Genomic DNA, 13,596 nt, shown 5'->3' with positions numbered 1-13,596 from the left:
TATGATTGATGACATTAATACGTGACTGCAATGTCTCAGGGGCAAGGTCCTCCGAATCATTTATTAGGCGATGCTTCTGTATTTCTATAGCTACGAGCTAAATAGGGATACTGGATATTAGACAATTGTCACCGAGCAGCCGAGTCAACTGGCAAAGCTTTAGTCACTGAGAAACAGCCCCTGGCCGTCCCTGAACCAGATTGGCTGCTGGTCCCGAAATGTCATCGTCGAGGACCTGGGCCCGTGGCTCAGGCACTCCACACAACCAATCAATCAGACATAAACAGTGGAAGTTAGGCCCTCTTGGCTTTTCAGCCTGCACCCATGAATTGCTCCATATGTGGGTTGTCCTTTACCCTGTTAGGCCCGGGGTCTCAGGGTATTTTTGTATCTAATTTCTCCTGCTCCTGTCACAAGGTGGAAACCTGTCTGACTCTGACTCCTCGTGTTCCCCAAATCAAGTCACTTTCCTTCAACCATCCCCTGCTTTCATCATGTGTGTGACGAGATGTTCCTCTTTAACAAAAACCAGAGGCGTCTCCTAGTCTATTTCGCGGTTTTCTATGTTCTTCTTCTTATCTTTTGCCATTTCAACTCCGCGCGCGACCCTGGTTCATACTTTTTCCGACCAGAGGAAGGCTATCGGCCGCATTACAGCGTCCGGAGAATTCTAGAGTCGCGGCACTTCATATCTCGGTTCAACCAGTCAATCCCCCAACCAAAACAATCGCTTCAAAATGTCACTTCAGGAGGACGCGATCCATCAATTTGTGCGGGGATCGTTACTGTAAAGCGCCCTATACAGCAAAATCTCGATACGGCCGTTGGCTCGCTACTTGATGGATTATCGCAGGAGCAGCGCGCAAATATCGTGGTTCATGTGCTCTTTGCGCTCAGCAACCCTTCCGATCATCCAGATTATCAGCAACCATGGGCGTCGAATGTCATCGACCGCATCCTCACATACAAAAACTCGGGCGCTGATGTGGACAAAATGGAACAATGGGAGAGGGAGAATTTGATAAAAGAGAAATCTCTTATCGATTATCAGCTCTCTTTACGATCCTGTTACGAGGGCACGAAGGCGCCTTGGATTTTGTTGCTAGAGGACGATGTGGTAGCACAAAGGGAGTGGTACCGTCATACCATGAGAAGTCTGGAGACAATCAAGCACTGGAGGTCTCACGGGAGGATCAAGGACTGGCTATACCTGCGTCTCTTCTACACAGAAAAATTCCTGGGTTGGAATACGGAGGAATGGCCCACTTACCTTATCTCAAGCCTTGCGGTTATCTCACTCGTGGCACTGGCAGGTGTCTGTGCGCGGCGACGGTCACGGCCTATGCAAGGGATATTGACGAACTCATTCCTTGCGGTAGTCTGTCTGCTGTGTGTTCCTTTACTTATTGGCTTATATTTCCTGGCAGGCCGTGTGACAGTGCAGCCCATGCGGCCCGGCGTCCATCTCATGAACAGCCACGGATGTTGCTCGCAAGCACTTCTTTTTTCTCGAGAGAAAGCGCCCTTGCTGATCGACCATCTGGAGAAACTGCAAAAGACAAGACCGGAGCCCGTGGACAGTGCCATTGAGATTTTGGCCGACCAAGAAGAGTTGGACCGTTGGACCATGACGCCGTCACAAATGCAACATGTTGGTGCAGCTTCGTACAAGGAAAATCGCAAGTCGTATGGGTTGGATGGGCCTTATACCGTCAAAGGCGCTCACGGCGTGTGGAGTATGAGCTTCGAAAATGCGTATCGGCCGCCATTTGATCCGGATGCTTCTTGAATGTAGCCAAAATTCCTCGAGCTTGTCATCGGAGTGGTTGGGGCAGGTTGACAGTTGACACTTGTCACCGTCCTCTCCTTGTCCTCAGTATCCCTAGCGGACTCACATATACCTAACGCTCTTCAGGAGCTACTCTGCATATCTCCAGTCTCGGCCATGACCAACGCTGCTAGGCCTTAACAGTATCACTTTCACCTGTGCAGCAGTGCATCAAGGTAACCGTTCCGTGCAATGGTTGGGACTGTTCACCGGATGGCCTCGATGGACAGTTTGGTCATATTGACACGGATGCAAAGTTCATAACTGGGTCACCATCCCTAACGAGCAACCCTACTCGACAGAAAGACCTCCATCTAAGAGGTGTTGTTTCTGTATCATGATAATGCCGCTTTTCTATAAGATCTCAATGTGGTCATTATGAAGGTAATCCCCAGCCGCAGTCTCATAGGAAAATGAAACATAACATTACTACTGCGGTATCTCAGCAAGTAGTTGTCTTACGGATTATCAAGTACTTCATTCTGGTTCTCAACGAACAGCCTTGGAGGCTACCTACCTCGGTACCTATGTATAAGGATGAGCACAACTTATGCATGCATTAATTTACGTTGTGCTAGAAGGGCATCATGGAGTTTAAATTTGAAAATACCGCATACTGCCAATACTGGTAATTAACTTGATTTATGCGTCTGTGATGGTGTAGGAGAGACAATCTGAAACGTTGCATTGCAGTAAATTAATGCAGTCATCTTGACCTCAGCCTATAAATATGCTTACCTATCCTTGGCATGTTGCCACTGCCTTCGTAAGCCCCCAAGAAGTTCAAAGCAATGGATGATCATCTCCAGCCTTGCATAACTAAGGTATCATTCAGTCCGGATAAATGGCGAGGCATCTATACATGTAGGTTATTTTTAGAATGCAGGGGACTGGAGAATGCTCTTACCATTCATACCTTATAGTAGCAATGTTCTTCCAAATTCAATCTAGTACTGTAACTGTCCATGAACAAATGAAGTATAATTAAAATACAGTATTCCATCGAGGCTATCACACCCACAGCCTCAGCTGGACTATATATTACTCATGGTCACACTCCACCATTTTGTATATCCCAGTCTCACCCGTATCAACCCTTGTAGTAAGACAGCTAGGTTGCACAATCCTAGATGTGCTACATGCCTTATTCATAGCACCATTTTCATACCAATGTGGACAAGACTGCAGATCCCATCTACTTAAAGCTGACTACTCCTGCCCCGCATATTGTAACCCAGAGTCCGTAGACGCAAATGTGGCCATGCCAGCCATTGCAGCACGTTCCAAACCAGACTGATTATCGTCAGGCTTATGCCAGTCCAGATGTCATGGTTTGAATTCAAGCCTTCCACCTAAATAACTTGCAGGAGGGGCGAAGATCACGTTGTTTGCGTCAAGTCCTCGGCTCTACGCGGTCGATCTCCCAGCAGCCGGAGAAATCTGCTTCTCAGCTTCGCTCTGGTAGATTCGTCTGCTTGCTACTTCAGACCAGAATGGCAGATTCACCACGAGGAGTAGATCCAACCAAAACCCCTCTTGTCCCTGCACCTGCCGGGCAGCAGTCGAACTTCGTCAATCCGGTCAGCCATGTCAATGAGTACTACATAATCGCAGGCATCTGTACTGCGTTGATGACTTTCCTTGTTTTTGTGAGGCTGTATATCCGGTTCTTAGTTACTCGTACGCCGTGGTGGGATGACTGTAAGGCTCTCTCTACTGGAATGTGGGATGATTTGCTGATATGTTATAGTGACTGCTGTGATTGCGCTGGTATGAACGAGAATACAGTTAATCTTTCCACGATCTGAAGCTCACAGGTATACGACTCAGGTCTCTCAATTCGCATACACAGGTGTAGTTATCAAAGGTTATTCAACATCTCTACCACACCAATCGCAACATCAATCCTAACATGGATATCTAACAGAGGGATCCCTCGGGCTGGGACGACATGCTTGGGACATCACGCTGGCCAAGTTCGCTGAATTCGATAAAGTGAGTCGACCAGACTGGCACAAAGAGCTACTGGCCATCAAGCTGACGGGTCATAGTATGCGAGACCCCTCACCGCGCCAGCGTTATACTTCACGAAGCTGACCCTGCTCCTGCTATACCTGCGCCTCTTCTTGCTTAATCGTCCCGTGAAGATCGGTATCTGGGGAGGTATCGCGTTCTGCACAATATACTACACCGCTGCGTTCTTCCTCAACCTCTTCTTAAAAGACCTGCACGCGCTTTCGAGGTTGGCGCACAGCGTGGGTGTTGTCGGTGTTGTCAGCGACGTATACATCATCACACTTCCGTTGCTGGCTATTGCACAGCTGCGTCTGAGCAGGGCCAAGAAGTGGCGCGTTGCTGCTGTCTTCCTTACGGGACTCTTGTGAGCTCCATCCTCGACTCATCTCATGACGGATTGGCTAAGCTAATTGTCGCATAGAAGTGTGGTGATGAGTTTTCTGGGCTGCATATACCGCTTCCAAGTCAACATCATGGATATTACTTACTCCCTCCTGCCGATCTACATCGTTAAGTACGTATCCCTCCCGCTCCTTGACTCTGTACCTATCTAACACTGCCCTCCAAAACCAGCACCCTGGAAGTTGACATCGGCATAATATGCACCTGCCTCCCCCTCCTCGGCGCACTCTTCAAAGAAAACACGAAGGAATCCCGGCGGCCGACCACCTCCCGATCCGTCCACACCCGTCTCTCTCCCTCACGCTCGCGATTTCCACACAGTATGGACAAGAATCATCAGAATCACAGTTCTGATAATATCGAGCTTATTCCCCAGACCTCTGCCGCGGGTGCGGTTCCGGAGTCTAATACGGTGCCGCTACCGTCTAGTTTACCGAATGCGATTTGGCGCAAGACGACGATTGAGCAAAAGTGGGGAGAGTCTTGCTGTTAGGGATGTTAGGAGTAAGGTGTAGTGATGTGGTTATAGTATGACCCTCGGTCTGACATTGTCTAGAATCTACCTTGATAGTCAATCCTGCAGACTCAATAAGAGGCTACATGCATCCTGACAAAATACATATAATCTCATCTTTATTTGGTTGCCTTAGTCAATTATCTGGGCCATTATCTGCGGAAGTCTTGTGTGCCTGGTGTGCCGCAGCAATGAATCAGCGGGTCCACAACTGTGACATCCATACATTCAGCGGAATACCAACCTTATTTGTACAAACGTCATAGATTATTGGAATTCTACCATGATTACATTGCCTATACTATGACGACTGACAAGTATCCTTGGACTGTTACTAGGCTATTCGTACAGTGCTCCGAATGGAAACGGCGTAGTAGCTAAGTCTATGGTGGTGTAATTCATTCGGTTCATTACTCATACAGGTAAGTCCCGAGATTGAGATCCTTCGACTCGTTTCCACCCCCGTAGTCTATACGAGAATTCCATTTCAAGCCGTTCCGCCGGGAAAGGTCCCTCTAGAATTTCCTTTATCATGTCAGTTCCTGGTGGGAAGTCTTGTTCGAATGAAGGCTCTCTGGCCTTCCTCATATTTTTGAAAACGCTTTGTCTGAAGTGCCAGCGAAGGAGGTGGTCTGAGACACCGTTCGGATTGGCCTGGTCTCGACACAGAGGGTCGGGTGTTTTTCCATCCACTTCGAAGTAATCAGCATTGAAAGAGATGATCTTGTAGTTGTCCTTTGGATAGATTAGCAAACCATCTTTACTTAAATGCAATGCGTGGGAAGATCACGTACATCAGGGTTCGCTGAAATGGCGTAGGTGTCAAATAATTGATGTATATGTGCCAACAGGAGAAACCCACTCTGAATGGAGTCAATAGGCACCGGATGGTTCCCAGGGTCTGTGTTAGTGATCCATCGACTGAATTATGTCCAATCCAGTAGCTCTCTTTCTCCACAGGGGATATATGGGCCGCCTCGAAGCTTGTCCAGTCATCCACATGAGCGGCACGGTTGACGGTCCCAGTGACAACACATTTTCCCTAGCCCTCACGCCTCTGTCGAAATCAGTCTCGCGGCCACCAACACGTTAGGGAGGGAGTCGGTGCACTACCGGCTCATCACTAAGTTGAATAGAGTCTATTCAGGTTAGCTGGGGTTTCCTTTCTTTGCTTCGACTGTCATTACACCTACAGCCATCAGGAGCATAGATATCATAATCTACGGTTGTCAAGCGTTGGTTATTTCGTGAGAGAGTTTGCCCGCACCTCCCCTTGACCGTAAATGTCCGCAGTCCAATGAGCGGGTGTGGTACTAAGACGATGTTCAGCATGTTGATGAAGTTGCCTTGGGTAACTCAGCCATTTTGAAGAAGTCCACCTAGCTCGTCACCCGTTGAACCGTCGACAAAGTGGATATTCCGCCCATCCAGGGGAATCGACTGATCCTCCGACATCAAGGCTGGCGATTCCCAAGAGAGCGGCCCGAACACATTGTGGTTCTTACTACTCAGATGCAACGTCCCTCTAGGAACTCTCTTCTCCACAAGGATTGGTCAATTAAGGAGATGACCGGAATGTGTCAGTTCTCTATGGGTCAAAGGAACTTAATAAGTCGACGGCGTAAGTAAGTAAGCCTTAGAAGCAGGCGCACCTGTCCAATGCTGTCAAGCGCATTTATGACGTCCGATATAACCTCAATCATATCTCCATGAAGTCTAACTGTCACTTAGAGCATATTAGGTCATATGTAAGTCACCACACTCACGGTAGTAAATATAACGGCCGAGGGTTACGAAAAGTTTATTTAAGCCCATGCAGGCTTAAGCAGTTAATATGCCAAGTATTAACTGTACTCTGTGTCCTAATATACACGCTGTTGGGATATTCTTGGAGATAGTGAGTACTAGCAGGTGAACATAAAAAAAGATGTTGTGGCCCTTCTATATAAAAAGATCTGCTGTGAGGAAAAAATTGGCTATCTGATGTGGGGCACTGAATCAGCGTTTCTACCTTGGCTTCTTTAGCGCTGAACTATAATATGGCCATAACGGGTCCAGTTATATGCATATGAAGGGTTTCAAATCATATTTATGAACTTATGCGCTTATTCTTCATATTCGGATCACTACCTATTTTCTTATAAGGTGATTGCAGATCTCCTTAAACTCCATGGCAAGAGTCAAGTTGTTTTTCCTGCCATTCGTAGGCGTTTTATTCTACTTTTCATCTTCCTTTCTCTTCAATCAGCCTTGACCGAGAGCTTTTCTCATCTTGGATAACATCTGCGTCGACTTCTTGCTTGCGACTCTTTTCTATACTCCTCCTCGTCCTTTTTTTTACGACCTTGGCCCTGGTTTCATGGAAATGGAAGATCTGGAAAAGCACCGATCGTCCAGCCTCTCCCCAACCGAGTATACAAAGAAACCCACACCATCGCTCCAGGAAGACAATACACCTGCTCATGAAGCAGCCAGCCTGTGGGACAGCGAGACCACACGCTTCCCAGAAACAGACCTACATCGTGGGATTGTCGGATGGGACGGACAAAATGACCCTGCGAACCCCCAGAATTTCTCCGCGGGCCAAAAATGGGTTTTACTGGCACTCATGAGCTCTATCACCTTTCTTTCACCACTTGCGTCGAGCATGTTCGCCCCTGCCGCTAGCTATGTGGCTGTTGACCTGGGAATCACGAATGAGACGTTACTTTCCTTCAGTGTTACAATCTTTCTATTGGGCTACACGGTGAGAATCCGTCTGATTGATATCTGGCTGAGGAGCACACAGAATAGGAGACTAACGAGAAAGTCATAGTTCGGTCCCCTAATTCTCGCACCCTTGAGCGAGATTTATGGCCGAAGAATAGTGCTCAGCTTCGCCAACTGGTTCTTCGTCGTCTGGCTAATCGGATGTGCCCTGGCCCCCAACATTGAGTCTCTCATTGTGTTTCGACTCTTATCCGGAATAGGTGGTTGCGGCTGCATTACCCTTGGGGCAGGTCTCATTGCTGATCTGTTCCCTGTCGAGCAACGCGGGATGGCAACATCGATCTGGAGCTTGGGTCCGCTGATAGGCCCTGTCGCCGGGCCTATCTGTGGTGGTTTCATAGGTGAAGCAATCGGTTGGCGCTGGATCTTCTGGATTCTACTGATTGCAAGTGGAGTCATCTCATTCGGAATCGAGTGTCTGAACCGTGAGACGTATGCTCCCGTGCTTATACGGTGGAAGACAGCCAAACTGGCCAAAGAGCTGGGTCGTACAGATTTGCGCAGTGCATACGAACCGGACAGCCAAGGCGTATCAGTGGCGTCGACCCTGAAGTTGGGCCTTATGCGACCTTTGCAGCTATTCTTCAAGTCGCCTATCGTTTATCTGCTTTCAATCTACATGTCTCTCACCTACGCCCTCTTATATCTATTTTTCACCACCATACCCGCAGTTTTCCAGATGCAATACAGGTTCAGTACGGGCCTCTCTGGTCTCGCCTACCTAGGCATTGGCATTGGTTTCTTCATTGGCCTCGCGCTCATCGCTTTCACAAACGACAAGATCTTGATGAAAATGACAGTAAAGAACGGAGGCAAGTCCGAGCCTGAGATGCGCTTACCCACGATGATCTTCTTTTCCTGCTTTTTGCCCGTGAGCTTCTTCTGGTACGGATGGTCGGCAGCCAAGCAGGTGCATTGGATCGTGCCTATCATCGGCATGTGCCCGTTTGGCATCTCGATGATGGGCTTGTTCATGCCAATCCAGACGTATATCATCGATTGCTATCCTGCGTATGCGGCTTCCGCGAATGCCACCTTGACTGCTACACGATCATTAGTGGGTGCGTTGGTGCCCCTTGCCGGGCCTAGTATGTTTCACAGTCTAGGCCTGGGCTGGGGAAATTCGTTGCTGGGATTTATTGCTCTAGCTTTTGTGCCGATCCCTATTCTCTTCACTAGATATGGCAAGGCTATTCGGGAGAAGTTTCCAGTCAATTTTGATGGGGGGAAAGCTTAAGAGGGGATTAACTAATGCTTGCTGGCTCTTCGGATTGACTGTGAATTGCATAGAATATAGGGAGGACACGAGTGGCTGGTTTGGTTCTTGTCCTTAATTTCAACGGATCGCATATAGAGACATAATTTTATGTTCAAATCACAGTCGAAAAAACCAGTCGTCGATCCGGAAAGCAAGTAGTCAAAGGATTGCCATGCACAATCATTTATGCGCGCATAAATCTATTCATTATTCACGGCCTAATGCGCCCAGAAATCTAGGTTCATATAACTCCGTAACCACGCTCCTTCAAGTGTTTTAACCTTCCCATCTCATTTTCTCAGCATATGCTCAAAATGGTCTTAGGCTCATTAAACGATCATAATGGTATCAAACCGCCATAACGCCTCATTATCTTCCTCAGAAAAGAAACGTCTCCGAGACAGGAGAGCTCAAGAAAACCTTCGAAAGAAACGAGAGAATCGTATCAAATACCTCGAAGAACGGGTGGAATTTTGTGAGACGCATCATAGAGCTTCATTAATGCAGCAGCTGCTTACGGCTGTCGATAGCCTTCGTCGGGAAAATGAGTTGCTGCGAGCTCGACAGGACCGATTGCGGAACATGATTGCGTCCTGGGATGCAGATGAGACTGGAGTAGCCTCTTCGGTGACAGCCCAGCAACTGCGACAGTTGGAGAATGTAGGGCCTGACACCAATCCAAGGACGGCATGCCAGTGCGATCAGGCGGAAAAGGGATTAGCAGCGACTCCAATTTCAGTTGCCAACGTCGAGTTATCAGGACTAAATGCTCAGGCTGAGATCTTCACTCGAACGACAGGACTGACTCTGGAGTATGCTGGGACTGAACCTGGACTTGGTCATCTGGACAGCGTACAAGATGTTGCAGCCGGTGGACCAAACATACTCCCTTCTATTCAACTGCCCGAATTGCCTCAGTCTTCCGCTATCCAGGCTCTGCCTAGCACTGTTCCTGCTTGGTGCCTGGTCCCAATGAACAAGTACGGGCATGATCCGTCCTTGGTGCCAGCCACATCGCCATGGCTCACCCGTCCGGACCTCGTCATTGCTTGTCCGCCCGTCCCAGCCCCATTGGACCTCCTCCACGGGACTCGGCGCAACTACTTGGCCAACGAGATTCACCGTGCGATTCGGCGGCGGGCGATCCGCGATGCGGAGTGTGTCGCACTGGGCTGGCTGAGTTATGTCTACGGCAAATGGCGCGTCTCTCCCAACCCCGCGACATTTGCGCGCCTGGCAGCTTTCCAACAACCAGTCATGACGCAGATCCAGCAGGGTCACCCGACAGCATTGGATTTGATAATTTGGCCGCAGCTGAGGGTCAATATCATCAGGAATTGGACCAAGTACGACTTCACCGAACTCACGGGCTATCTGAGCTGTTGCACCAAAGTGCGCTGGCCGTGGGGTAAGGATATGCTGGAGCGTGATGCGGATGATAACCTGCAGATTCGTCAGGAGTTTTTCGAAGTGTTCACCCGTGAGAGCGGATGGGGCTTGACATCGGAGTTTCTGGACAAATACCCGGAGCTGATGGAAGGGCTGGATGTCGAGGCTTTACGGTTTCGGATGATCCTTCCTAGCGAGGTAGAGTGATCAGCTGTGCCACGTTCGGATTTCGGAGAACTCCTGCTCCCAAGAGCCCGAAGCTTGGCCAGATCACGCTGTGCGTATACTAGAGCTCAAGCTCAACCAATGGCAACTTCATCGTTCATGATAGACAAGTCAGTCGCTTGTCAAAGGGCTCTCATTGCCTTCTTGACCAGAGTAATAAATGTCAAGCTTCTTGAGCATTATGTCCTCCCTCTCACAATGAGCACGTTCCAGCAGTCACAACGGCTCGATATGTGGTTCTTCCTCAGCGTCGCAGATAAGTTGTGACAAGTATTCATAAACATGAAAATAGTGAGGAAATTCATGTTCAGTCTTCTTCATGCCAGAACGAGAGCTTGGTCTGGGGTGCATATCTCCAATTTCGAGTGAATAAACCGTCAGTGGTCCTCACTCTTCTCTGGACCATATCTAGGTCCCATAGCTGGGTGTAGGAGAACTTACCCCGGACACGGTCTATTGCAAGGACATTAGCATGCTCTGTCGTAGCCTGGCAGTTCCCTTGTGAATGAGCTAGAAGCAGCTCCCACAAACAAACATAAATCATCTACCTACCACTCAGCCTTGACGATTGACTTTCTTCTCATTGACTTACCTGACTCTTTCCTCACATTATGCTTTACTTTCTCCCAACTACTTTCTTATTTTGCCAGATTCCGGTCATTGAAGGATATTGGCGTTTCCCTTTCGTTGCCTGACAGCTCTCTGCTGACTGAACTAAGACTCATTGCCTCCTGGTGTTCCCAGGGGGGTGAGCAGGAAGCAATTTTCACAACTCAAACACAAGACATCTCTGCACAACTTTGAATCCCAAACTTCTAAATCTTGCTTAGCTTACTCCTCACTCTCACCTTCATTCCCTCCCGTTCTTCTTGTTCCATTTTGCCACTCCACCTACAGTCTACGGACAGGTACTTCTCTCATCTTCCCTCAATGAGCGGGGCCGCCTCCATGGACGAGGCGGTTCGCGAGCTGCAGGTGAAGCAGTACGAGCTTTCCAAAACGTTTGTAAGCCTGAAAAAGCTGGGACTAGAAGGCGACTGCAAAATGCCCCAGCTCCTTACCATCGGGATGCAGTCTTCGGGGGAAGAGCTCTGTCTTGGAGAGAATTTCTCGCGTCCGTCTCTCAACGGACAACGCGCGTTCCGTGACAGAGATTATGCTGCACCGACGACTCGCACCTGACGCGAAGATCACATATGAATCTCTCTCATTAGATAGTGGACAGGAAACTCTTTTCACCAGCGATGTCAAGCCAGAAGAGGTCGCTGTTAGCAATTTGTATCCAGTGTTTGGAAAGATTCACAAGGACTCCTTGAAGTAGAAGGCCAACGTGACACGGAAAGGCTATGTGCTTAAAGTCGAGATTGACGGTTCTAAGTATCCTGACATGACCTTGATCGAGCTTCCAGGACTTCGCATCCCTGACAAAGACGAAAGCTCAGAGGAGGATACTTTCGTTCACGTCCTTGCTGAGAAGTACATGAAGAATAACGCCAGTCTTAACCTCGCTGTCGTCAGAGCGAAGATTGGTTACTAACAACAAGAAGAGGTTCTAAAGTTGGCTGAGCGTTTTGATCCCACCCACGAAAGAACTATTGGGATGACGTAGACCTCATCAATGAATTAGGGCAGAGGAAGCTGCTGTTGAGCTACGGTGATTTCATAGTCCAGATTGTAAAGTCGAGAGTGTATACGTTCCCTACCCGCAGATGCGCGTGCTAAACGAGCGATTGTGACTCGCAAAGATCGATGCACAAAGTGGTTTCGTGAGAGGCAACGAGCAAGGTAGACTAATACCTGATCTTGCCCAGGGAGGGGTTCCAGGGGGTAAACTACCCTTGAAGAGCAAGTGATCATGAGGAACAATGTTCTCAAGGGCGAAGCCGCTCACCCCTTCTGGTTGACCTTCCAGATTGGCAAGAAGATGAAGCTATTCGCAACTACCACAGTAGTAACCGCAGGCGCCCTGCGGTGTTGAAAGACGGTAGGACATCTTGATAAAAAGCTGACGAGCTCACGGATATAGACTGCAAGTAAGCAAAGAGGAGCAGTAAAGCAGTGAATGTATAGATGCTTAGACAATGTCATTCACTGTAGGAAAGAGCAGCTGTGCTCATTCACATTATGCTGGCAGGTAAATTGATACCTGATATTTGTACTTCAACACAGAATAACCTCACCCTGGGCTCTATATGTGTTTCTCTTCTCTCCTTATCTTACAAAAACGATGACCACCCATGAAGGGGTCCGGAGATTCATCTTTGTCCAGTTGGTGTAACAAAACTCGACCACGATGTGGCCCAGATATCAGGTAGATCCTTGCGCCGCGTTGGATCGCGAAGGTTTCTGTTTCTGGATGACCTTCACCTTCATCTGCGGTCGGTGTGGGGTCTTTGTGAGTGGCTTCATCATGATTCTGTTCAAGACTCACGCGGACATCGCAAAATCCTGGCTGGAGGATGGATTTGCAAGCGAGTTCGGCAACTTGAGATTATGTTACGACGTCCCTGAAGCCGAATCAACCCAGAACGTCCTTCCCGGAGGCTGGCAGTGGCCTCGCAGCCGGATGGCTCGCCAAAGGGGTGTCACTCTGGGTCCGAAGATTCGCTTTCCAAATGACCAGAATGGCATTCCTGTGCCCACCCATGCCTTCGTGACTTTCAGAACCATCACCACCTCGCCTATGCTTCGAATTGCAAACTGGTACGCACAAATTAAAAGGAAGCTGGCTAGATTGCACCCATCAGAAGAGGCTCGGATGAGCCAGCCGTTGGGACACCCCGGCATCAACCAACGAGTAATTCGCCCTTAGGAAAAGTGGTCTTCAGTATATTAAATAGACTTACTTTAGCACAGCTAATCAGGCGAAGCTTTCACCTAAAAACCTTAACAACTGGCCACTCTTGCTGGGTGCGAACAGATACCTTACCAGAGTGGAAAAGTGGTCTTCCTTGCTGAGAGCTCACAAAAGGTACGTGTGTTGAAGGAACTTTGTCTGCTCTCATCCATGATGATCTGTATCACTCACTATGTATGTGCGAGCGATAGTGGTTCAGCTACTAGGACGTTCTCGATGGCCAGCTAGTTTTTGTCATAGGCAATGTTATCCCAAGGTGGATATGGACTTTCGGAGAGAGCGCAGAGAGCAGTTCTCGAGGGGTCCCAGTTGGGAAAGAGAGGCCCTATCCCAAAATG

The 13,596-nt window shown here is 48.6% G+C and overlaps 6 protein-coding genes across 6 annotated transcripts; all 6 read left to right on the top strand.

Annotated features, from left to right (window-relative positions):
- Positions 1-508: 508 nt before the first annotated feature.
- ALT_8916 (uncharacterized protein) lies at positions 509-1,789 on the top strand (the record flags this gene model as incomplete). The annotated part of the gene is made up of 1 exon (XM_033558696.2): positions 509-1,789. The coding sequence occupies one exon, from the start codon at positions 509-511 to the stop codon at positions 1,787-1,789; it is 1,281 nt and encodes a 426-aa protein (XP_033414587.2).
- Positions 1,790-3,321: 1,532 nt separating this feature from the next.
- Positions 3,322-4,739, top strand: ALT_8915 (uncharacterized protein; the record flags this gene model as incomplete). The annotated part of the gene is made up of 7 exons (XM_033558695.1): positions 3,322-3,529; positions 3,579-3,598; positions 3,659-3,695; positions 3,756-3,823; positions 3,880-4,208; positions 4,266-4,358; positions 4,418-4,739. The coding sequence occupies 7 exons, from the start codon at positions 3,322-3,324 to the stop codon at positions 4,737-4,739; spliced, it is 1,077 nt and encodes a 358-aa protein (XP_033414586.1).
- A 2,380-nt stretch (positions 4,740-7,119) lies between these two features.
- ALT_8914 (MFS transporter) lies at positions 7,120-8,766 on the top strand (the record flags this gene model as incomplete). Its single annotated transcript, XM_033558694.2, has 2 exons — positions 7,120-7,506; positions 7,576-8,766. 2 exons carry the CDS (start codon positions 7,120-7,122, stop codon positions 8,764-8,766), a joined length of 1,578 nt encoding a protein of 525 aa, XP_033414585.2.
- A 363-nt stretch (positions 8,767-9,129) lies between these two features.
- Positions 9,130-10,383, top strand: ALT_8913 (bZIP transcription factor; the record flags this gene model as incomplete). Its single annotated transcript, XM_033558693.2, has 1 exon — positions 9,130-10,383. The coding sequence occupies one exon, from the start codon at positions 9,130-9,132 to the stop codon at positions 10,381-10,383; it is 1,254 nt and encodes a 417-aa protein (XP_033414584.1).
- A 948-nt stretch (positions 10,384-11,331) lies between these two features.
- On the top strand, positions 11,332-11,938 carry ALT_8912 (uncharacterized protein; the record flags this gene model as incomplete). The annotated part of the gene is made up of 3 exons (XM_089600492.1): positions 11,332-11,402; positions 11,455-11,668; positions 11,723-11,938. The coding sequence occupies 3 exons, from the start codon at positions 11,332-11,334 to the stop codon at positions 11,936-11,938; spliced, it is 501 nt and encodes a 166-aa protein (XP_089455385.1).
- A 756-nt stretch (positions 11,939-12,694) lies between these two features.
- ALT_8911 (uncharacterized protein) lies at positions 12,695-13,213 on the top strand (the record flags this gene model as incomplete). Its single annotated transcript, XM_033558691.2, has 1 exon — positions 12,695-13,213. The coding sequence occupies one exon, from the start codon at positions 12,695-12,697 to the stop codon at positions 13,211-13,213; it is 519 nt and encodes a 172-aa protein (XP_033414582.2).
- Positions 13,214-13,596: the final 383 nt, after the last annotated feature.

This window comes from Aspergillus lentulus (assembly GCF_001445615.1).
Source record: "Aspergillus lentulus DNA, contig: Alt16, strain: IFM 54703, whole genome shotgun sequence".
Classification (NCBI taxonomy): Eukaryota; Fungi; Ascomycota; class Eurotiomycetes; order Eurotiales; family Aspergillaceae; genus Aspergillus; species Aspergillus lentulus.
The sequence above is the reverse complement of the archived record's forward strand: the minus strand, read 5'-3'. Positions and strand labels throughout refer to the sequence as shown.